This window comes from Agelaius tricolor, unplaced genomic scaffold, assembly GCF_023055355.1.
Source record: "Agelaius tricolor isolate 1412-34295 unplaced genomic scaffold, bAgeTri1.0.p SCAF_24, whole genome shotgun sequence".
Lineage (NCBI taxonomy): Eukaryota > Metazoa > Chordata > Aves > Passeriformes > Icteridae > Agelaius > Agelaius tricolor.
Genome location: NW_027269284.1, coordinates 8,718,482 through 8,744,589, shown reverse-complemented (window position 1 = coordinate 8,744,589; position 26,108 = coordinate 8,718,482). Strand labels below are relative to the sequence as shown.

At 38.3% G+C, this 26,108-nt stretch overlaps 1 protein-coding gene across 9 annotated transcripts in view; it reads right to left on the bottom strand.

The window, feature by feature from the left end:
* Positions 1-26,108, bottom strand: part of ABLIM2 (actin binding LIM protein family member 2) — a 130,889-nt gene that overhangs the window by 23,702 nt on the left and 81,079 nt on the right. For 3 of the 9 annotated variants that reach the window (XM_071447454.1, XM_071447461.1, XM_071447462.1), the window contains 9 exons: positions 24,428-24,486; positions 21,449-21,526; positions 16,755-16,901; positions 14,864-14,896; positions 12,282-12,402; positions 10,484-10,582; positions 5,002-5,103; positions 3,634-3,687; positions 93-145 (listed from right to left, as the gene is read on the bottom strand). In XM_071447454.1, coding sequence (XP_071303555.1) covers positions 93-145; positions 3,634-3,687; positions 5,002-5,103; positions 10,484-10,582; positions 12,282-12,402; positions 14,864-14,896; positions 16,755-16,901; positions 21,449-21,526; positions 24,428-24,486 — 746 coding nt within the window. The remainder of the gene's footprint in view (positions 1-92; positions 146-3,633; positions 3,688-5,001; positions 5,104-10,483; positions 10,583-12,281; positions 12,403-14,863; positions 14,897-16,754; positions 16,902-21,448; positions 21,527-24,427; positions 24,487-26,108) is intronic. The other 6 variants (XM_071447455.1, XM_071447456.1, XM_071447457.1 and 3 more) reach the window with 5 other exon arrangements.

Below are 26,108 nucleotides of genomic sequence, written 5' to 3'. Positions count from 1 at the left end.
ATTTTAAAGAATACCTTTATATATGAATGCGTTTTAAAAACCAGTTACTTCAAGAATGATCAATGCTTCCTTTTGTTCTTTCTGATCATTACCTTCTTACTGTCCTGATCCAAGCTTCCATCCTCCCCTTCTGATCTTCTTGCTGCTGTAAGATTAAATTAATTTTAAAAATTTGAACAGAATGCATCTCATTTTTTGTCTTCTGTTTTGACTGTAGTTATGTTCTGAATATTTTTAAGAGGGGGAGAAAAATCAATTTTAAAAAAACAGAGTTTGACAGAAAATTTGATGTATAGAGCTACGGTTTCACATAATTAACTGAAATAATTTTGAAAGTATTACAGTAATCCTCATCCTTCATGTATACAGTGAATTTAGAGAATCTATTCCTGCTGGATTTTGAACCTGCATTTTCAGGAAGAAAATACTTTTGGAGAATGATTGGTGGGAAAAAGAATTGTACATCATAACTTAGGGACAAATTTCTACAGCCACCACTCACAGGGAAGCCACTTCCCCCTTCTGTGCTACAATGACCATGAAAGTACAAGTAGTCACACAGATATTTTGTAGTCAGCACACCTGGGTCTCCTGGGATCCCAGAGATGGGCAGACAATCATGGTAAAGAAAATTATGAACAAACTTGGCATGTCCTCTTTATAAAATATGCATGGGAGATTGTGTAAGACTCTAAAATTCAAAATTCTTGACCAGCCAATTTTATGACTTTCCTCTTCTGCCCATATTGTCCTGTTAAAGAATGTTTCCCAAAAAAAGTTGCAGATTTTTTACCATTGGGTTATTTCCTTGTAACTTTCCAATATGCTGAGAAGAGAACTGAAAACCTCAAAGCTCTTCATTAGATAGTTCCCAACCCTCAAATGTGTTTTTCCTTGTCTTTTATTTCCCAGGGTATTGTTCCAGACACCAAGTTACACTTGAGAATCTTACAGAAAGTTTTGTGCCAAATTTCACACAATTTCAGTAAGTTCTGAAAATTTGAGCCCCTACTTGCCTTGTATCCCTTTGGGTAATCTGGGGAGAGTTTTAATGGGGCAAAACTGGAATAATGGAAGGACATAGCATAATTTTAAGGTTATGAGAAATGAATGTGAAAAGGGGGTTGTCTGCAATGCCTGAGAAAAATGGGCCTGTGCAATGCAATGTAGACAGAAAATGTAATTATTATTAAGAGAAAGAGTACAATAATACAAAAGTTAAGGCTCAGATGAGATTCTTAGAGACAGAGATGGAGAAGAGATTAAATTGCACCATTAGAAGTGCTGGAAAACTCCCAGGAAGTTTGGAAAAACCCTGCCCTCTCCAGTTCCCCAGCCCTCATGCCTGTTGAGGATCTGCTCTGTGTCTAAACAACACAGGCAAAAGGCCATCACCAAAAGCATTTCAGTCTTATTCTGATCCAATTTCTGGTGCCATTGCACAGCTCACATCTAGACCTTAACTGGTTTTGCTGAGAAGGTGGTAGCTAAAAAATGACAAATTGCCATAAGGAAAATATCTGTAGATTAGAGGTGAAAATCTGGAACTGTAGAGGGTTTGGCTGCTTCCCTCCACTTCCATTTAGTGTGGGGAAAAAAAAAAAAGCTGGGTTACAAAATGTGAACAGCATTATGAAAAAGGTTTTCACAGTTATCTCACAGCACCCTGACAAGGGTATTTCCCCATGATGGCGAGCTGCTTCTCTGAGGAATAAAATAGGAAAGAATATTCAGATATGACAGATGATGAATAAAGTCCCTACTCTGCAAGAAGGACCTAAACCTGGTTCACAGATATTTTAGGAGCACACCCTAAACTGCAAGTCAGTAAATTATTCCAGGTTATGTGAACAGATCTTGGTCTCATTAAATCAGAAATCCTTATAGAGGATCTGATGCGTTTCTGTAAATTTTATTTTTGTTCCAAGACATTGATGTTTTCAAAGGAAAAACGCCCCATGCTTGATTTAAGATTTCTATTCAGAAATTTCAAGAAAGTTCCACAAGATCTTGACAGCATCTGCCTCCAAAGAGATGCAGAGGATTTACAGCCAAAACCAGTGAGGGCCATGAAGGCCAGCCCCTCCCAAGTTCCTGAGAAGGCTTCATGTAACACATTGCTGGCAGGTAAATCCAAGTGCCCTGAATTTCATCAGTACTGAGCATTAGCTTCACCACTACAAGGGATGCTCTCTTCTGCTATGAATCCCAACGTGATTTCAAAACTTTTTTACTAAGTTTGAATGATGTTCAAATATTTCTAAAACACAAATACACACACACACAACCATGCAGGCTCCTACACTCTTCACTTTCCAACCCCAGCTCTGAGCATGATCTCTTGCATGTTCCATTCTTCCACCACCTTTTTCTCATTCTGAAGTTGGTTGTTTATAATAGAAACACAGAAGCTGTGGCTATAGCAAATCTGTTGGGTGCTGATGTAACTAAAACCTTTTAAACCAAATGTTTTGGAAGAGCTTCTTGCACTTCTTGTTTTGCAGAACATTTTTGTGCTTGTTTGTTCAAACTTGGTCTCTTCAACAAAGGAATGTTATCTGGCTCCTTTTCAGCATGAATTAGTTCAGTGTCCCATTAGTTTGAGGAGCTGAATCATCAGCTGCTCATGTGTTCATGCTTTAGCTGGGAGTCCTTCCAGAACAAAAAATAAATCTTTTAAAATTTGGTATTCATTTGTATTATTTTTATTGGAGGAAAGTTTATTGATTTTTGTTGTTATTGCTGTTTCTGGATTTTATGGATTTTGGGGATTTTTTAGTTAGAGTAAATTATGTTTTGTTCTCTGGTAGGAAAAAAAAAGTATTTCCAACACAATCTTTCAGAATGTCTATAATCTAGAAAAGAAAGTTTAAAACATATATTCTTGTTAACCTATTGGGATTGCTGACTTGCTACTTTAATTCTCTGCTCACTTCAGTGATTACGAGGACAACTCCATACAGCAGTGCAAAACTGACATAATCCAGACTTCGACAGACAGCAAATTGATACAAAAATGCCCAGCCTGCAAATATAAAGCTGTTGCTTAGAATCCTCTTTGCAAACCAAAAGTATCTATAAAATTAAATTACACAGCCAGGATACAGGATATCAGAGTCCTATCATCAGCTTCTGTAAATGAGTGAAACTGTGCTGACTTACACTAGATGATTGTTACTTTGCATTTGTTCATGATTTTTCCAAACACTATTATAATATTAAACTTTTTTAGCTGTCTGTTTTTCTTTTTTTTTTTTTTTTTTTGCTCAGCCTGAGAAGTTACATCTAATGATTGATATTGAGGAGCAGGCACAGAGGGGCAGGAGAGGGCAAACAGGGCATGGAACAGCAGTCAGGGTGTAGCACACCATTTTATGTGACACTTATTGCCAGCTCTGAATCATCACAACATATCAAAATACCAGTGTCCCAGATCTGGAGAACTTACTGTATCCTTGGACATCATGTTATACCAAATGCTATTTAATTTTCACGTCACTTTTTCTCCTTTTCTATTTGAGGTTATAGACACATAATGAAATGCAAAGACTACAGCAAACGAATTTGGGAGTCAATACACATTTTTTGCAAAGACACATAGATAAAACTGCAACAGAGAAAAGCAGACTGTACCATGCTGTTTGTAGATAGGAGGTTTCCTATAGATGTTATCTTTTACGCCAGTGTCTGAGGAAGAGGAAAGAGAAAGGAAAGAATGACAGAGTAAGCAAGCAGTTCAGACCATGCTGCTCTTGTCTCCTCTCAGCAACAGTAACAATGCAAAAACTTCATCAAAGACTATGCATTCATTCAGTGGTTTGCCATTCGCTGGTTATTAAAAGAGGATGGAACATTATCCATCATATGCCAAAAACCTTTATACCTACCTGTGCAACATATTCCCCCTAAGTCCCTCAAAATGCCATAGGACAACTTGAGTGGCATCCATTTGGTGATGTGTAGGTGGTTTCATCTGCACCACCAGAATATAACTCATAATCAGCAAGAAAGAAATTGGCACACTTGCCACTATTGAAAATTCATATAGGAGTACAACAGACTACTACAACTGTCACACTTGGAAAAGGATTTTCTCCATTGTTTATAAATAAAGTGTACATGTTCAGGTATGAATGTTTATACTGGAAATACAAACTATTCTTTTAGGAAATCCTATAATCTGTCTTTACTTTGAATTATATAGCTAACTTGGCCTTCCAGGAATTTTCTGGAAGCACTCAGAGCCACAGTCTAGGGTTCCCAAATCACAGACATCAGATTTACTCAGTACTGTGGCTGATAGAATTCCTAATTGTGGTCTGTTTACAGAAACATTAACCACAGAAGCTAAATGTGAATAAACAAAGGATTACAGTAAAGATGTAGATGTGTTTAGCAGTCAAAAAGCTAAACGGTGTGGATGTAACTTTAATGTGCTTGTTGACTGAACTTGAAAACAGTAGAGTAAATATACAGAGATTGTCACAATGAACCCCCTGCAGTTCTGAAGTCTTCCAGCTTCTTTTAAAGTTTATGTTACTATTACTTAAATTCAGATAATAGACTGATAAGAAAAAAAAAAAACAAACAACCAAATAACAAAAACCTCTTCAGTCATTCCTCCTGCACACAAATTCAATACATCTATGCAGTTATGGCACTATAAATCATGGGATCTTAGAATCGTTAAAGCTGTAAAAGACATCTAAGATCATCTAGTTCAGCCACTAACCCAGTGCTGCTATAGCTTTGTACTGTTGGTAACATTTTTCATTCTGTTCCTTCTGTAAAGCAATTTTTTTAACATAGAGGTACATGAGCACACAGCTTTCTTTTATTTTTGAGATGAAGTTTAACAACAGATATTTAATTAGTAGATATTTTCTCTTTCTGCACTTTGAAATTCACAAGTCAATGCCAAAAAAAAAAAAAAATTACATTCAGAAGAGAACAAACAGGTGCTAGAAATTGAAGATCAAAAGCTAAGCAGTTAATGCCTACCTGGAATATGGAAATGCCTAGGAGCCTGCTGATAGACAGAAGGTGAAGATTTGCTGTCAGAGTACATGGATAAGCTTGGAGTGCTCCGACCACTTTCACTGCCTCCAAGGGGAAGAGCAAAGAAAGCAGATAAAAGAAAAATGGAAAGCAAAGTAGAGTATTTCAAGCATAAAAGCTTGTTCAGAATGACTTGTTAATCCAACAGTTTTAAATATATGGTTTTGTAAAACCCATTCTTTTTCAACATAGTATATTGGCTCAGACTCCTAACAACTCATCAAAAATTACTATCTGATAGATATCAGATTAAGATGCCCTACTTTGAAGTGAAAACTTCTCTTTTAATGATGCTTTAAAAAAGAAAATCAAAGGATAAGAACATCCAGAATCTTGCCATGTGTTTTGCATAGTCTTAACTGAATAATCTATTGATTAGGTGTTTTAAAAGTTAAATGCTATGGCTCATAGCCTGCCCCTGAAACTAGTAATACATAATTCAGTAGTGTTTAAATTATCTCAAAGCAGGACCAGACAAGAATATCAACTTTATGGTTAAGTCAAAAAATCCTGCATATATCAGTGACAAAAAGAGATGTTGAAATTCGGCTTTCCATTGCAAACTTTTCCCACAGGTAACATGCCACAGCATTTTTATGCAAACAAGGTTGGATTATCAAGTCATGGATCTATAATGCCATAGTCACTTCACCAAATTCCAAGACACACATAGGATTTTTCCATATTCATTTTTCCACTTCTTTTTTCAAATGCTTATTATGTGCCATTCATCTCCTCTTGGCTCATTTCCCTGAAGCACACTCTATGGCATTATAGTGCTGCTTGGCAAACAAAAAAGTAAAGCTCTACTTTTTTGGGACTTGTAAAATCCTTTTAGTTTACAGCACTGTTAAGCAACCGGAAGCAAACATGACATTTATTCTTACATCAAATGATTGTTAATTTGCTGTTATTGTTTTAGTGTGGATGAAGCACAAATTTAATGGCTGGGTAATGATGATGTCGTAGCAGGTTTCTCTGGGGTGAAGAAAGTGCAGCAGCTCAGGGCATTAGATCTGCAGCTGAGTTCTGCCTTCATGAAGGGGATGTTCCATAACCACAGAGCTGCTGGGATACCAGAGCTGGCAAGGCCATGCCTGTGGATGGTCTCTGCTGACACACAGGGGGGCACGGCCACCCCACTGCACCAAAGCCAGCCTTGCCATGCACCACTGAGGCCAAGGGGACAGTGCCACCGAGCTCAGTGGGAGCAGAGACAGGACAGACAAGGTCAGAACAGTGTGCTGTGTTATCTCATGGCAATACACTGACTAATCCATCCCAAATTTTGTGTCTGTTGCGTCCACAGTAGACCAAAAATTAAACCTCAAAAGCTGTTCAGCTGCAACCACTCAGTGATTTCTTGTTGGAAAAGTGTAATCTGGGACATTGAGAGATTGAAATGCCATCTACAGCTGCTAATGGCCTATGGTCCTTCCAAAATGTTAAGAAAAAAATATGGAATTACTAAGAATCTGGTGCATCACCATGAGCTTGCAGGCAAGTAGTCCTCAGACAAGAAACCAGACAGTTATTCAGTTTCTAGATTCCCACTTTGCCCTTGGAAGGAAAAAAGTGGGGACAGGTTTTCACTCCACATTTATGAATTCCATCTTTCTTTGTTGCTTGCTGCTCAAATTCCTGCTTATCCCTATTAAATAGAAGAACCCTGAATGTCACTGGCAGATATTTACTCCATTACACCTCCAAAATTCTTAAAAATTCTGTAATGTCCTTCACTCAAATTAGATATTGTTACTGGATTTTTCTAATTTAAACAGAAAAGTTCTCAAGCAATTTCCACAGTGTATTAATTCCTCATTTAATTAAAAATTAGCATATCATTCAAATGTCTATTCAGATATGATCTGAATTAATAATCACTTCATTGAGCAGTGACCCAAAGTGCTGGTACTGTACACACAGAGAGAATCATTCTTCAGACAGGGTAGAGTGTCAGCAAGGAATCAGGAGGAAGCATTAATTAAGAGGAATAAGCTTGTGGGAACACAAGATATAAGTGCAAGTACCAGGGGACAGGGAATCTAAAAATTGCTCAGTGCAAGGATCATCTGTGTGGAGCAGTTTGCAAAGCCATCACCTCTAACTTGCTCAAAATGGAAGAATTAAGGATGAAATGATGGAAAAGGTTCTTCTTGGACTCCACTCATACAAACTGATGCACATTTGAACTTTCATTCTGCCACTGATTCAGATAAACATGTGAGCAGCTGTATTTCACATTTTTCATACCAAAGTAAGTGTTTAATAATAAAGCAAACTGAAGACCCATGTAGAAAGTTAATGAGTAGGAACTACAGACAGCCACTTAAGCCAGGCTATAATTTAAATCTCTAAAATGAGACTTTGCCAATAACCTATTTCTTTCAAGGTTTGCTTAGTATAGACTGAAGAAGAACTTCAAATAAATTCTCAGAGAAAAGACAACTACTAGAGAGAGCAATTTTCAAACTTTTGGGTTTGCCTTCTGCCATAAGCAGCCACAGGCTGTGATCTTCTCTACTGATCAGTGAAGGGCAAAAAACCAGAATCTTGAACTCTTCCCTGGATGTTGTTTAACTTGGAAAGAATCTGGGAAGGCTTACTTTGAACTTGAGTGTAAACCACAAAAACTTCCTTGTGTCCTCTGGTTGCTGACAGGGCAGGCTGTACTTTTAACCCTGTGTGTGTAGAGCCAACTGATCAGGGCTCAGACCATGCTTCATTTTCAAGGAAAAGTAAAATTGCTTATATCTCCTACTTAGCCAGCTTTTATCTTATCTGTGAGGATGGGAAAATTTACAGTAAATTCTAGTAAGAGCTGTCTAAGTTTAGGACTGAAGAACAAACAGATGCCCCAGGTTGAATGAGGGAGCTGTCCAAGCCTACTCATAAACTGGGCCCTTTAATATCTCTGCCCATGGTGCATTAAATTAAAAGAAGTTTTCTGAAGTTTGATCACTAATTCTTTTCAAGTGTTCAAAGCCAAAAAAAAAGGGCTTTGGAAGCTGTGCTCCTGCACTACAAAGGCAAGATAATTTCCACTATGTTTTAAGCAAACATTTTTTCAGCAGGGCTCAGCACATTCAAAACTCCATCAACTCATGAGGAACTACCACACCAAGCATAGGTGCTTGGAATATCACACCTATCACTTGCAGTGGCATGAATTGTGAAGCTTTCTTGAAGTGAGGCTGTCACAGGACTTATTTTGAAGACAAAAATCCTTAAAAGAGCACAACCAAATCATCTGCCTTCATGATAAATAACAGTTCATCCCATTACACTTCATGGGGCTAGACTGCAGAACACTGATGGAAGAACAGGAACTTAGTAATCCTATTTGTCACTGGAAAAAATTATGAACCCTGTCATTCTCAGGAAGAACATGATGCAACCTCAGTGAAATCAAAGGGAAAATTTTGCTTGTCTTAATTTCCCTAGGGTAGTAATGTATCTGTCTACTGGAAGTGTAAAGAAATCTCTTTTATGACATATGTGGAGTGCTGGTTTTAAAAAGAATACTTATAGTATAGTCAAGCAGTGTATTATTTTTGGATTTTTTTTTTTTTAAATAAGCAAGATTTCACTTTCTTAAAACTGAAGCGGCAACATTATGGTTGGTCTGGATACAAACCAACTATTGCTACAATCCCACTCTTCCCACACTAACCACTTTGAAGAGAAAAAGAGCACATCCACATCATCAAAAGGCTCCTTAAGATAAGGAAAAAACCACATTCTGTAACTCTGAATTAAGAGACCTTGAAGAGGATGAAGCAAATCTTTTGACTTATTTTGGGCAGAGACATTAACTCAATGTAAACCAGTGAATAATCTATTCAACCTTGGCAGAGCTCAGGATTACCGATTTAGGAAAATTATAAAAATGTTCACCTGCCTCACAGGAACATTGTGAGGCACCTTAAGGCACTGCCTGCAAAATATTTTAGCTCCTTGATAAAAAAGTGCCTCAGAATTGCAAAATATTATAATTTTGATCACATTACTAATAATTATTTGGGCACAAGGAGCTACCACTTAATGATTCCTTCATCCAAACAGCAGCACTTAATAATTGCTGCTGCTCTGAGAAACAGCAGGTAGCACTGAGCAGAAAATCATTTGCACAGGAGTGCTGCCAAGCAACTGCCAGCAGGACTTTGAGGAAAGGCTTTCCATACATGAAATCATGTGCTGCAGCACACCAAAGAAGTTTCTTTTACTCAGTACATCAGGTTGGACAATACCATCCCAAATGAGAGGACAGATACAAAAACAGTTCAAGCAGTGCCTCAGAGAATACCAGGGATTGTGCCAGCCTTTCAAGAAATGTGTGTGGGATGCTGGCTGCTTCTGGTTGTGGAAAGGAGCTTTGCAGGTAGCCTCTAAAACAACAACAAACAGTTTAATCTCATCAGCTCTTTCCTCCAAAATTTTCTCTCAAGGATCATATTTGGATGCCTCAAGCTTGATTCTGTTCCTGTTTATCCCAGTGAAATTCAGCTAACTTTGGGCAGCATCAGGGCCCAAAAAAGATGCATTAGTTTTTATTCCAAAGGCAATGAGTACCTGCTATTCACTTGAATGTGCAAGTCTGTCTCCTGCAGAGGGTCATTCCCTTCTCTTTACTGGTTACAACCTCAGGAACAACAGTTTTACTTTATTAAATCAGATAGTATATGAGAGTCAAGGAACAGGCATTGAAAGTGTTTGCCATTCATGTGGCCTCACAGTTCCTATTGTTACTGGAGAAGGCAGATGTGGTAGGTGAATTCCTTCTCTCTCAGATATTTAACCAACTGACTGAAAAAACCCTTTGCCTCAAAGGGTCTTGGTACTCCTCAGCACTGTCTCATCCACAACATGGAGGCTGCTAGAAGTTAATTCCACTGCAAAAAAACTAATGGCAAGGAGAACAGATTCAGTCACTGTTTTGTAAGATATAGCATGGACTAATTGAGAGTCAGTGCAGCTGCACTGATGTAACCAGCTGTCATAATTTTTGGCAATGCTACAAATAATATGAAGAATATCTAAATGTAGGTTGGAAGGTTAGATAACTGATCATCCTATGTTGTATCAAATGTGTAAGCTTAATTATACTATTTAGCATCACCAGAAAGGGTAAAGGTATTTTAGAACTAGCAGACTTTTAAGTATTTTCCTTCTTCAGTTTCATTATAAAAGCTAATTCCTTCCCTCTATCCCTATGAAAGACACTGAACACTCACTGAAAAAGCAAAAATAAAACACCCCATACCCACTCAGTTTGTAAAACTTACACAGTACATCAAGGAAGCATTTGCACAAAATTAAGACAAATTTTATCCAAGTGGAAGCCATGCTTGCACAGACATAAAAGTGAAACACAGCTGAATAAATCTACATTATCACAGCACGGTTTTGCATTCCTGGACCTTACCTTTGAAGAAAGGGATGTAATGATGTCTGAATGTAGATGTAAGGCTTGGGTGTTGGGGCAGGGAGATGCAGCTACTGGTACCAAGACTGTGAGTACCAGCTGGGGGCAACAGAGAGTAAGTGAAAATAAACTATTTAGTTCACTTACTGAAAGCCACAAATTACAATGCCATCCTTTTTTTTCAGGAACATTTTCCTCCTGATGCTTAGAAAACATACAGTTTACATTTAAGTCTTCCTCTTTCTCTGGTTATTGCTAAAAACATGCCAGTTGCCACGCCATGGGGTCGGCCAAGGGACAGGGACTTTCTGCAGACAGAAAGGGCATCACCCAAAACCGCTGTAAGGCATCAGAAAATATTCCAGAAAAGGCACCACAAAAGGCATGGCTGCACTCAGGGGAAAACCTGCATATTAAAAAGCTGCAAGAGGGAATGAGGAATGCTCATAATGGGTCTAATGAAATGAAATGGGAAGAGCCTCTCTGTCTCTGCAGAGAACTGTGCCATGAGTGGGTCCAGTTCCCACTGTCGGTGCTGCACACTGCTGGGATTTAGTTCACAATGACCAGGGCACTCTAGTGCATGGCTAATTTAAATCCTTGAAGAAACATCCTGAAGTTATTTGAGCTCTGAAAGTTAGATATGTCATTAAGTACCTTTAAAAATACTCTCAAGTCACCTCTGCTTTGCTGCAATAATGTCCTGATAACACAGTTTGGAGGATTAGTGGCAATTATTAAAAACGGTGATTATGAAGATTATTTTCTAAATTTTAAAGCATTCAGTTTTATTTGGAATTCCTTTTGTCTTTCCACCTTGCTTTAACATTGTGCTGCTAAGATGAGGTGCGACAGCTACCAGACCTTCAGCAGAGATTAATGTCACTCTAATAGATTTTTTTTTTACTCCACCTCATTTCCATTTTGTCAAAGACTTTGTGTAGTACAAATATTCAAATCCTGTAAAAACTGTTTCTGTTATCTCTAAAATCTTCATTTCCCCTGGAAAGATTAAGAACTTTCATATTTCCAAACTAGTTTAGAATTATAATGTATGATGAAATTAAAAGACAACAAAAAAATAATATAAATGCTCTGTGTTCTTCACCTAAATAATGGAGTAGAGAAAAAATACAATTAATTTTGAGCAATTTCACCCATTATTTCCAAGGATAAAACCCTGTACAGAGCCCAGATACGAATGAGGTTTTGTAAAGCATTCTCATGCAAAGGTCAAAAGGAGATGACCCCTCCTGTCTGTGTGACAAGAGCACCAACACAGCTGCTGTTACAGCTCAAAGCTGCAAAAAACACTATGTAAACTTCCCAATCAAAGCAACTTGGCCTTCAAAATTCAGCCTTCAGAACTGGTCATTCCTCCAGCTCTTGCACTGGGGAGAGGGGACATGAGCCATGACCCTGTGGTACAAGAAAGTAACACAAGGTCACTTGATCTCCCTCCTGGCTTTGTGTGCACTCACTGTGCCACCCCTTGGAAGAGCTGTGGAATGAGTGTGCATCTTCAGGCAGGATGAGACCAGGATTAAGTCCCTTAAACCCTCCTATCTTGTGTCTACAGAGAATCAATTTTTTGTAAATGCCTGGTTTTGTTTTCTTGGATGCACATTCCTGAAGCGTTTCCTTTCTCCCCATGGAACTCGCTTTTCACTGTAAATAAATCCCTGCCATGAATTGCTATTCCACCTTAAACCCCTGACTGCTGAAGTCATTTCTACTTACAACATAACACTAAGTAATGGAGAAATCTAGAGAATAAGTAAGGCTGCTTTTGGATTACCTGGTCTGCTGTAATGCTGAGGAGAATGGGAGGTGGGGGTGTACCGACCATAGCCCAGGGAGCCAGCAGAGCTGGGACTTGATGTCCTGTACTGCTTGAAAGATCTGTCATCTTGGTCACCCTTAGAGGAAGAGAGAAAACACATGTTACTAGGGAAGAGAAGCAACCTCTCAAACAGGCAGAATATGCCATCTCATGTGTTTCTGTGCTGTGTAGATGGCAGTCAGTGCTGTCCTAAGATCCCATGCAATTCTAATGAAATGAGGTGGCTTTTGGCACCTCCACCTGCAGAGTGACTGAATGAGCTCTGCCAAGTACCAGAGAATGGTCATGTTGCCAGAAAAGTCAGCACACACATAAATATAAAATTACAATTTAATTTGAAAAGAACTGTAAAAGTGTTGCTTCAGGACAGTGTAATTTCCTGAACAAATGAAATTGGGTGGAAGATGAGCTCAGATCAGCATGACAGCATTATGGTCACTTTTTACCCATATGAATAGATGCATAATGGCTGCAGACAACACAAAAATCAGCATTTGCTGGTTTCACTACATCATGAAACTGATTGTGTATAAATTGCCCAGTGCACCACACTGTAACATGGTCATTAGCCTGAGAAATCCAATATAAGCACATCAGCATTAATACTGCACCATTGTGCAGAGCCATTCATGCAATCCAATTCCCACTAAACCCTTGGCTTCAACCAGCCAAAACCATGTACACACCAAGCCTCTGATTTTCAACAGCTAGTTCAACTGCAAATGCAATTTGCAAGTAGAGTCTTCCTAACAGTAAAAGCACTACTGAGTGAAATACATGGGGAAGTGACTTTGTGTAAACTTGCTATAAAAGCAAATTCAAATCTCCCCTTTTTTAAGACATGTGAGAATTGGCTTAAGTTCATATTAGAACAAATGAATGTAACCTGCAGATACTCTTTTATGGAAAGTCATACTCAAAAAAATGCTTCCCCTCTCCTGTTTTTCTCCAGTAGAAAAGAGTGAAGATATCCTACATCAAGTGTCAGTCACTTATCATGAATCCATACATTCATCTTTAGATGAATTTGGCTTCTCTGGGACTATCCTTGACTCTACAGAGATGTACAATATTCTCACATCTTCAGGTTTATCCTGTGAACAAGATGTGCTCCATCCCTTCAACATCACTCCAGACCTACCAGCTACACTTTCAAAAGTGGAAAATCAGTTTAGGATAGCGGCCAGCAGCATCATTGTTTTAATATCAAATTCAGAAGTAGTTTCACAAAAAAGCAAAGAACAACTGATGCCTTCCCAAGTGTGCAGTGTCCTGTAGGAATTCTGCCACCAACTCCTCTCAACATCCAGCTTGAGGTGTTTCCTTCCCACTGTACCTACATCGTGTAATACCCACTCTAAAATTTGTGGAGAGAATTACAAGCAGTATTGCAATGGCTCTACAAAGTCTTGTAATGATATTTAAATATCATATGAGTGTCAGCTAATGGTCTGTGATGTGTCCAGTTGTGTGACACGTGTATGGAACTCTCCTCTAACAAAAAATGCCTGCAACAAAACTGGTGACAAGTTTGCAGATGATGATGCCCAAGCACCTGATCACAGATTCCTCAAAAAGAGACAGCAAGCACAGAGAAGCTGGATAACATGGGAGTATACACAAATCATGGCAGTCCCAACCTCCACACCAGTATCTCTTCTGGAACTTAATATTGGCAGTTTGGTAACTGAATTTAAAGGATATTGTTATAATCTTACAAAACATCAATTTTTCATGTTGTTTCAGACCTTACCTTTGTGTACCTTGTGTCTCTGCAAGGAACAATCAACCTACTCCATGTCACCAAATATTATATGAAACATGCTTTTATTTTTAAATTATCAAAAAAATTACATCTCTACTGGTTAACTTCTCTGTTAACCAGTTCTTAAAGTCCTTAATTTTCCATGATTACCAAAATTTTGCAGTGCATAAAATGGGATAATGGAGAAAATAGCCAGACCCATGATATGGAACTGAGTTACTATCTGGGAAAATACATTAAATGCTTTCACTGCTTCCAAAGTGATGTTTCTTGAAACAATGACTAACTTAATTAACGCACATCAAAATAGATCTAGAAGTTCAGGTATGTGCAAATGATTTAAAAGTAGATGCACACAAATAGTATAAGTAGTTTAACTATTTGTGGAAAAAAATGAGAAGAATAAAAGAAGAGAAATCTATGCCAAGCACTAATTTGAATCAGCTCACACTGGCAGCTTTAAATGTGAACATAAATCATATTTCCCAATATAATTTATTCAGTAGAGCTTGAAGAAGTGACCACCATACAACCTTTATTTTGGAAAGCAGAAACATGGATGACAGTGGAGACAGATGCATACAGATAACAATCCAGAAGCAGAGCACGTATTGAACACAAGTAACACTCTGAAAATCATAAATTGTAAACCCCATGCACTGCAGAGGCAAGGGGCAAACCCCACATTTCAGACACTGCTGGTTAATAATATGACCAGGTTAATGCATTACAAAATGGGTCAGAATAGGAGAACAAAGGCACTGGGGATTACCTCAGTAGGTGTTGGAGAGAGCAACTGAGGTGACTGCAAACAGCAACACACAACAAATTAGTGATACAAATTCATGCATGATGTTACTTGTGAGAAGAATTACTCTTAAAATATCACTATCCATGTATAACACATGATACAGTTAGGAAAAACACCTGTCAATTAAGTTAGGGCGATTTTTTAAATCTATTTTGAATTAAGTACATAAGAACTAATATATAAATATCTTCATATCTATCTTTGAGTGATTTCTCTACTACAGAATCCTGGGGTCTGGTGAGGCCAGTCCTGAGGCACAGAGAAGGGCAATAGGGAACTCCCAGTTAAAGTGCCTGAAACTACACACAATCCCTAATTAAATCTGCATTGAAGGACCTCAAAAATCAGGACTAGAACTGACAGTTTTAAGGGAAAGAAAAATGCCTGCACTATTTACTTTCAATCAAACATCATGTAATTTGACAATCTGCTGCTAATGTTCCTTTCCAAATCAAACACTTTGTTTGGTTAGTTGAGCAAATAGACTGAAAGTACTGCAGCTGCAGGTAAGAAGCCAGGATGCTGAAATTTGGGAGACAGGATTTTTTTTCCTCCCTGGTAATATCAAGGATAATAAATAGTTGGAGCACCAGGAAATATGTTGGACTGCAAGCACAGTCCATGTTTGGTCTGTGCACCTCTGCCAAGCCTGGATGTCACCAGGCACTTGAGAAGGGCCACAGCCATCAGCAGCACCAAAAAATTTTGACATAGAAAGGAAGTGATTGTGCTCCACTTGTTTAGGGTGAGGTAGGAGCTTTTGATTTTGTGAAATCAGAAACCCCAATATACCATTTAAACCCTCTACCAAATACAATTTAATTATTTTTGAATACTTTACAATGGAGCTATCATGGTTCAGCACTGTGCAGAGAGGGCTGGGAAGAAAGTCTGCAGAATCTAACATATGCACTGCACTTCACCTGACAGTGGTACCTTAGTGGTACTGATTAAGTGTAAAAGGTGCAAGTGATAGCATGACTAAGGCTTTTATTAATATCATGACCATTAATTATAGCATTTATTTCTGCTCATTTACTGACACCTGGAGAGAACAAAGCAGACTTCCATGCTACACTGTATGTATATTGCTCATATCTAGCATATTGTAAAGGTTTAAATTGTAAAAATTTAGCTAAAAGTATAAAAGCAATCAGAAAGTCAAATGAAATGCAGGTACATTCAGAGAAGAAAAGCTAACTTGCATGACAGGAGTTATATACAAATATGTTTCACAAAGCCCAGAATTGGTATTAGTTATTAGTATTGTGTTAAATTAGATTTCATTAGCACAAACTGTATCATATTAGCTCTGCATATGAAAAGGCTGAAGTGCATGCATGACATGAGGATGAAGTTAAGTAAGGGACAGTTGAAAGAAATTTGTACACAGGAAAGTGATACCATTGTTTTGTTACCAAAATAACATGATACACTTTGTTCAAAAAAAAATAAATCATGAAAGACATTTGGCTTTGCTTCTCATTTTTGCATTGTAATTAGCAAAGGCTCTTGTTTCCTACCGCATGCAGAACTACTCCCATGGAAAAACATTTTAATTACATGTCATGTCTTTAAAAAAATGATAACAGAAAGCAATGTTTTAATTTCTATAAACTAAAAAATGAAAATAACAGAAATGAACATCTTGGGTTTGGTTGTTCTCTTTTTTTTTTTTTGGAAGTCATTGGGAATGAATGGATGACATGACTCAATTAAAATTAACTAGAGCTACAAAAGTTACATTAAAAAAAAAAAACATTATGCACATGTTAATAGTCTTTGGCAACATGTTCAATGATGCACATAAAACCTGAAACTCAGAGTAAAAAAAATACCCATGTTTCAGTACCTCCCCGTAACTATGCCTGTCATCTGAAGAGTAACTGATATATGGAGAATAGGAGATCATATCTGGGCGGTCAATGTTATAGATGGCTTTATTTTTAGGAAGAGCAGCCAAGTCCCTGTAGTCAAGAATTTCATCTCCAAGCTTTGCCTAAGAAAAGGAGGAAAGAAAGCAGTGAGAATAAGAAAGAATATGAGCAGGATGCAATCAGACAAGGAAAGATAAATGTAGGTAGAAAAGTCATAATCAACCACTTTTTTTGTTTGTGAACTTTTAAATCTCTTGTATTTACTACACTATGCTAAATGTTAATGCTGTTTTCTTTTATATACTGTTGCCTTTACCTTGCCACTGGCATTTGGCTAACAGGAGTAGCATGGCATCATTCCAATTCCCTGGTTACATCCCACTTACTCCTGGATGCCCAAACAGATATAGGGGACAGATACTGCAGCCTTTTTCAGGCAAAACACACTGAATTTTGAAGTGGTTTTGGTGTGCAGAATTCCCTTGCTGTAAGGAGTAGTGAATAATCAAATATGTATTTCCAGCATGTACTCTCCAGATGCTGAAAAGCATTAATCAGCTCTTTGATCTTTCCCATGCCCTTGTGTCCCACAGCTTCACCTCCTTTCCTATGTCCAAGCAGCCCTTGATTATGGGTCACAAACCAGCAGATGATGGATTTGCACCGTGGTGGAAGATCACAGATGCCACTCAAGCCAAGTTCAAATCCTCTCATGAGGCTCACACAACCAACAGAGGGAAAGGACTGTGCTGGTCCCTGTTCTCCTCCTACCACACATATTCCAAAAGAGTAACTTATTACCAAGCTGCCACATTTGCACAGATTACCCTTAGGATAATTGCACCAAAACTGTCTCCAGCACATACAGTGTTGTAGATATGACAACAAGTTGGCCACACTGAGAGTGGAGAAATGGGCAACATAATGGTCTCATTCCCACTTCAAGTTTTGCAGAAGGATAAGCTCTTTGTTGGCAACAAAACAATGAGTGAATCTTGCTGTGCTCTTAAAATCTCAGTATGATCAGCTATAAAATTGTAATAATGTTTTCCACATGCAAAAATACAAAAGTATCCAGATTTATGTGTGCAGTAATTCTGTTTTTTCTTAGTATGAGCTAAGAAAAGTTCAATAGATTTTCCAGGGAAGTTTTCTATCAGGTTAATAATCCAGGAAAAATTTAATCAACAACTTCCAGTTACCCCTTTTTCTAAAACAATGCATGAATTTGTGCAAACATAAACTGCATGAAAAGAAGGAAGATTACTCTTGAATAAAAAAGCAGAACCAGGTGCCATCACCATCACATATTCCCATCCTCAAAACTAATGAAAAAATATGTTTTAACCATGTACATGATTCTTCAGCCATCTACAGATCTCACTCTCTTTGCAGCTCCTTTCAGAAACTGAAGAGCAATGAAATATCCCCTTAATGAAAGTAAGTCCCTCCCTGCTGAGAAGGCAGCAGAGAGCTCTGGTGCAGAGACAGCTAATGCAAAGGTAAAGAATCTGTCTGTCCCATCTGTCCCAGAAATACTTTGGGCAGCATTACACCTACAAGGAAGGCCAAAGAGGCTGTGATTTCAGTTAAGGTATCCAGGTTTTTGGCCATTATTCTAGTGAATCCAAAGTAGTTCAGAACTGGGAATATTTAAATCTGAATTACAGTAATTTTGGCTCTCCATCTAGATGTGCAACTTCCCATTAGATTTCAGATGTCAGAGGAGTAAAACTTAACTTATTATGTAATTCCTTTCAATGTGGGAAAATTTGGATGAAGAAACACCTTAGGGATATAGCTGCTTTCTAAACAATTCTTCAAAACATTGAGTCTACACAGTATTTTTATTTTATTTGTTTCACCTACATTCAATTATGTGAATGGAGTTCAAATCAGCTCAGGAAAGCTCAAATTACAGCTGAGAGGCTTCAAGCCATTTCTTCAGTAATTTGGTATTTAGGGTTCTGGTAAAACCATGCAGTAAGTATAGAGTATCTGTTTCATTTGGAATATGTAATTTTACAAACATATAATTGTGAATATGATCTGTATAAAAATATAGTGTGATTTCTATTCCTTGTATGAGAGCACATATAACACAGCTATGTAAAGTAATGTAGGCCTTCCAGTTGGATATATTAGGTTGGAGCATCTAATTCAGCCTTAATAAAATTAAGCAAAGTATAAAGCAGGACTTTTATTTTAACCTTGTTTAATGGCATAATTTAGAAATCAACACATTTTTAATTAGGAACTCCAAGGGGCTGCCAGCACTAGGGCAAATTTCAGTCTGGATATAATGAAGTCATCCCTACAGGTCATGAAAAGATGCCCATTACCTTCAAAAGGCACTGGCCTGTGCCCTCTCTCAGTGCAAGAAGACACCAAATTCTGTTATCAGTAGATGAAGAAGAAGTGGTATGGCTTTAGTAAACCATCTGTATGAGGCACATTCACATTTATGTCAAAAAAAAACCCCTTTTTTCACCTTTCCCTATGTGACCACACCACCACAGCCCAGAGGCACAGCTGCCCTGCCATGGGGTGGTGCCCATGATGATGTTCAGCACTGCTCTGACCACAACAAACTCACAGTTCCTAAGCTGGAACTGTTTGCTCTAAACTCTTCTGTCCATGAAATACTCCACAGAGCTCACCAGCTGGTAAGGTACAATTTTACTACAGGTTTAATGATTGGATCTATGCTACTGCTGAAAGCTGCTGCCCTGTGTGCACCATCCCACCCTGTTCTGCCTTCTACACTAGCATTAGAAGTCATGTAGACAGCTTGGGTTTTTTGGGTTTTTTTTGCCTCTTTGGTTGTCTGGAGGTTTTTCCTGAGTTATTGTTTAGCTCAGTCTGGCCTCAAATTTGACTGCATATCTCTGTGTACACACTAGTATTAGCAGCAAAGAGGGGATGGGAAGGCACAGCCAGAGAGGGACAGGGCTGCGTGCGGGTGGGACCTTCCTTTCAGTGGCAGCAAGAATTTAGGTTTGGCAAAAACAGCCACAAAAGCACACAAGGCAGATCTTGAGCATGTCTGTATGTCATAACACTCCTGTAACAGAAAACACATGTAAAAACAGATAGCCAAGGGACCATTGTGATAATATAGAAGTCTCTAACATGTTTTTAATTCTCTTTACTTTCCTGTTTCTGAAAGCCAAAATAGGATTGATTAATCAATCAAAATCAAGTTTTGACAATTAAGCAGTGAGAGATGGGACAGACAGAACAAGAACCTGCACTGCTCTGGGGAGTCTTTTTTTCTGACTGACTCATATTGCTAGTCAACTTTATTCTTTCCCAGTCCCAGCTGTATATTACAGTAAAAAACATCAGGGTTGTGTGCTGATTTAATGATAGCCTTTAAAAACAAACAAGCAAACAAACAAAACCAGAAAAGGAGAATGGAGGTTCATCCTTGACTTTTAACAGCCAGTGAAGCATGTTTAAAGTTGTAACACAAACATCAATAAAAACAGTATCATCCTGCAGTTAGATAAATGTCTCTAAAAACATATAAATCTTAGGAGAATTCTCATGCTTAAAAACACAATGAGATGGTCCCTGCCTGAAAAAAAAAGAGCTCATCTGACCAAAGAAAGTGCTTATATGATAATAGGCACCCTGCACAATGAACTGTCTTCACAATGACATTTCTTGGCTGGTAATACACCACTGGTATTCAGCAGCACTCAGAGTCATAATAAGCATCTAGAGAAGGGGCACTTGTTCCACTGCAGGTTCAATCTTACTCAGATAAAGCCCACACTGTATTCAAAATAACTTTTATTTGAGGAAAAAAGACAAGTTTAGATCCAAAGCACTCTTTTGCTTGCCTCTATGTGGGAGATAAAAGCCCTTAGTATCTGTATAATAACCTCTCTGGAAGTCAACTGCATCTCCAGCAAGTTTCTCACTATATGGCTCTAACTGATGAGGATGGCCTGCATACCTGAAGGATACTTGGCCAGGAGAAAGAAAAGCCCTGGAAATGCTCAAGTCCTGCAAGAGATATCTGCAGGGATCATACCACATTTGCATTTTTTATCTATTGCTGGTAGCCTTGAGAATTTGAACACTACACTACAGAAATTTTGATCTTGAATTGAAAAAAAAAAACCCTAAGATTTTATTATACTTGTTATTTTAAATTCTCTCAATGAGCTTTTCAGAGTGCTCCATAAACCATAAACACATCAAAGGTCCTCTGAGTGAGGGACTGGCATTTGGCATGGGCAGAGTCCTGCAATCACACACATGAGAGTTCCCATAAGCAAGCAGATACAGGCTCAGGAGCTCAATTTAAACAAGTTGTGCTCAAATCTAAGCTTGTAATCTACCTGTGGGCTGTACTGTTTACTTAAACTTTTCTTTTCAGAAAGAACTGTGGTATTCTGCATGCTTTGGTATAAGCCAGCCCTAGCTGTAGTGTAAGTGCTACAAATAGACCACAAAATATAGGAGGAAAATGCCAGGATCCTGTAACAGCAAATGCAGTATTCAGATATTTTAAACTTGAGAAAATAATTCCATTTTAGAGGAATCATCAACTGCAGTGCTTTAGAGGTACTAACTTTCCATATAATGTGCTAAATTGTAGGAGGAAGCACGAGGTTTTCCCCATCCCACAGAACAAATTTCACTGGGAAATACTCACATAGATCACACGGCTTGGGGAACCTGATGTACTTGAAGCAGGTACAGAAATAATACTCTCAGAGGAAGTCCTAGTTTCCTATGGCAGGAGAAGTGAAATAGATAGGAAATACAGGAGAGTCAAAGATAATATAGTAGTTATTTGGAAAAAAGCATACAAGACATTTAATTTAATTCAATCTCTACCACTCAAAAATGACGTATTATAGAGAGCTCAAAATATGGAATTAAAAATAAAAGAACACTTGCAGACAGTCAATTTAACCTTTCAAAAGTGCAGGAATTGTTTTACACATGGTTTTCTTATCCCTTCTTCAGAACAAAATGGCCCAGAGCATTTCTGGGATGGCAGGACAGCCTTTGGGCACTCTCAGAGACAGTTACAAGACAATACAGTGGCAACATTTTTACTCCAAATTTATGCCATCAAACCATTTTACATTGTGACTGGACATGTCACACTGCCATGCCATTTACTCACAGTGAAACATGGAAAAGGATCATTTAAGACAGACAGTCTAATTAAACACCTCTTCTGCATAATTAAAGCACTTTTCAGTTTTCCAGAACTTGCATAAATGACATGAAAGTGTCATTGATACACTGATGTCATGTACAAACCATGAGGTCCCTACAGGACACTCAATGCAGAAGAGAAAAATAACTTTAGAATAATTACATTATTCCAGTGTTTTGAACCCTGTTGAAGTCAAATGGCAGTTTTGGATAGAGCTCAGGATGCCCAGATAAAGCTTCAGGGTTTCTTTCTGTGTCCTAAGCATGGTCATGGGCATCTGGCCCAAGGCAGCCAAGCTTGAGCAGAGGGATTGGACCAGATGACCTCCCGAGGTTCTCTTGGAGCTCTGGGTCTTTCCAAGGACCTCCAAGATAGGAGGTGAGTCCTTTTTTCCTGACACCCCTTGGAAGAGCCCAGTCCTGGCTTTCCATTGGCACCAAGGTCACTGGAGTTCCCAGCATGAGCCTTGCACATTTCCAGTAACCTCTTTGGACTGCCCAAGTGGAAACCAGTAACAGGTGCTGCTCTTCAAGGGTCCTTACAGGGAGCAGTAAAGCTCAATATCTCCCTCCATGACCCAGACAGGAGGATTGAGCACATCCCTGGCAAACCTGCAGATGACAGCCAGCCACGTGGTGGGGACAACACGCTGGAGGGAAGGGATGCCATCCACAGGGATCCTGATAGGCTTGGGAAGTGGGGCCATGCAAACCTCATGAAATTCAACAAGGCCAGTGCAAGGTCCTGCACCTGGCAGGGGAATCTCCAGTGCCACCTCCACAAACTGGGTGGTGAAGGGAGAAGGACTTGGAGGATGCTGGTGGCTAAAGAATTGGATATGAGACATCCCACATCTCACACATGTTCTTTATTCTCTTCATGACCCATTACCCCTTTTAGTACCCCATCCACACCTGCTCCACATCATCTCCCAGCTTTTTCAATAAAACCTCACACCTTTGTTGACCCTATTGTCTCTGTTAGTTCATTTTCTGTACTACACATTTTTCTTCTTCTTCCACCTACCTCTTTTCCCTATATGCCTTTTTATAAACCTTCCTTTCCCTTGCTGCTTTGATTTCTCCTGTCTTTTCCAGCATCCTCCCTTCTGCTTAAAATCTCACTCTCCCATCATCTTTCTTTATGCTGTCACTCTCTTTCACAACTTCTTTTTCCCCTCCACTCCATCTTCAAAGTTTTGGAGCATGCTGCCACTTTCTCCTCTTGCCTTTGTCACCTACTTCAATTACATGCTGTTCATGTATCTATATATAGGAAGATAACTTAAAAACAACAAACTGCAAGGTCGAACAGTAAATTTCTCAAGCAGTAGATCTCATTCCAGACATTACAAGTTATGTTGAAAAGTTCATTATTACTCTCTTAAAAATGGCATCCTTCCTTCTGGTTTTATTTTTTCAATAGTGAACATAAAGATCAGAAAATAGGAAAAACTCCAGGAAAAAGAAAAACTGCTAGTCTTGGGAAAATTATTTGATATTCAGAGCTTGTCATAAACAACACCAAGCAATCACTTCCCAAACACATGGGTAAAAAAACTACAGCCAAGATCCTTTAGGGTAAAGCCCAAACAAGTTTGTTTTTTTTTTTTCCAAGCTGTAATTTAGTCAAAGTTGGACTTTCTGACACACCAGATTTAACAATCTTTTTATGGATGCTGCCTGCTGTTCTGACTTGTCCCATGTGCCTTCCTCCAAGACTTGAACCAAAGCAGAGCTTTTTTGAACAAGGATACCAAGGGTACCACTTCAGAGAACATCAGAAGTGAAAAACCCACACTTGGCCTCTACATTAAATGAGATAGTTGTAACTCATTCCCACCACTTCAGAAGGATCATTAATTCTTCATATCCTAGGGACAGCTTATTTATCTGCTCATCTTCTGCCAGAATTCCCCCCCCTTTTCCCCTTGCACACAGAGAGGTGCACAACTTAAGGAGGTACTTAAAGCCAGAGATTAAATTAAATTGTGGCTGGCTTGCCAACATTTTAGAAACAAATAATGAAACAGAAACTCTAAGGAAATTTTTTTTTTGTAAAAACAAATAAAGTCTCCTCTGATCTTTTAAGTTCAGAGCCACATGAGAAGAGAAGAGGTCATAAACTGATAACATCATAATCAGGCAGAAGTTAAAAATTAACTTTTTTTTTCTTAGTCATGTTTTCACATTTTTACTTATTTAGCTTATACATATATATATATAACTCTTAGGTCAACACTCTCCTTCATCTATGGCTTTAATCACTGATTAAAAGTAGAGTACTTATATTACATGATTACATTTCATTAGCAAACTGGATTCCCATTAGTTAAGATTTAAAATTACAGTAGGGAGAATTTTCCAAACACTTCCATCCATACCCGATGAAAAAAAAAAAAAAAAAAGATAGAGAATAATATGGCAATCAAGTAAGATTGGGTAAAAAATACAGGTTTTTTACCTTGTTTTTTTCTTCAGCCTTTGCAGCCTGTCTACAAACTGGATGCCAAATGGATGTTCCTGCAAAGTAAATTGAAAGTTCTACTTAATTCAGTTCCATAATAAGAACCTTAAAAAAGTTCAAAATAAGAACATTATTAAACCCTCCTATAATGTTTTATAAGATGTAGGTTACTGACTAATTCCCATCAGTGCAGGACACTTTCAGAGGTCAAGAGGACAGCCCCTCATCCCACTGAGCCTCATCATAGACATTTAAAAGACTTCAGAAAGCTACATGTACCTCAATATGGCAGACCAACATCAAAATCTGAGTCCTAACGATGTAATATGGGATCTCTGGAGCTCCACCAATCCAACCTCCTGCTCAGGGAGCTCCCATTACAGCAGGCAGGGCTGTGTCCAGCTGGGCTTTGCCTCTGTTTCATGGTAAATTTTGCCTTTATACATGGTTAGAATTTCCTACACTCCTGTAATACATATTCCTGTAGTAGTAGGCTTGGCTCATACCCAGCATGCCGTGGTGGGATGGAATTATACACAGCATTGTGCCTTGTAACCCTAGCTGAAAATCTACTCTATCATTTATTCACTGTTCCAATCTTGTCCTTCCCACATGTTTGTCCACGTACACTTCTAGCTACTAAGGAACTGCATAAACTCAGGGGAATGTCAGGAATCATGGAGGAAGCAGGAGATACCAAATGAACCAATTCTCTCTTGCATACAGGTATTGAAATGAGCATCTTAATGAAAGTAAACAATAAGTGTGAGACAAACTTGAATAGTTTTGCACTAGTCACAAAGGAAAAAACTATTTCAAAAAGTTGAACATGACGTTTAAAATAGTGTTCACTAGAAGTGGAATGTGCATAATGATATAAAATAAAATAGTCATTTGCAAGTCTTAATAGTAAGAAGAAACTTTTATGTTTTTGCCAGTCTGAGCCCAGACATGGCACAGATAAAAGCTCCAGAGGTAAACAATGTGAGTGCACTACAACTTCTGCCTGACTAAACTGGAATCTGAGAACCTCTGCACAACAAATACTTAATGTTTATACTGGGTGGGGAGTATCAAGAAGAGTTATTGAAAATGCTTTGTTTTCACAGCAGTTTGATAGTTTTCTAACTAGTGGATTTTGGAAACAAGATAGAAACACAGTCTATTTCCCAGAAGACAGATGGAGATCATTAGAATTTATTTCACAAAAATAACTCAGATGAACCCAGACTCTTGCAGTAAAAGAGTACCTATAAGAACAGACCAGATAAATTATGTTTACTAAGTTACTGAGATTTTTTGTTACTGAACGACTAAGAAACATTTTTATAGCACCTTTAAATTTAATGCTAAGTTCTCTTCCACTTACAAGTGGATTTGAGTTTCCCTCATTTGTCCCATAAATTGCTTCAAATTATCCCAATGGATTTAAGAAGCATTTAGATTTTTTTTAATCTACTCCTGTCTATAGCCAAGCAACACTGTCTGGGAAACATTTTCACACTGAATAAAAAATGTCCTTTTACCCAGAAGCTGTCTGTTGGATGACCACTGTTTAGGCAGTCCAAATAACTGATTATAGATCTTTCATGGCATTAACACCAGTTTCTGATGGAAACTGCTCTCCATGTGAAGACAAAAAGGGCAGGACAGTAAGCTGGTGTAAACATTCCATGTA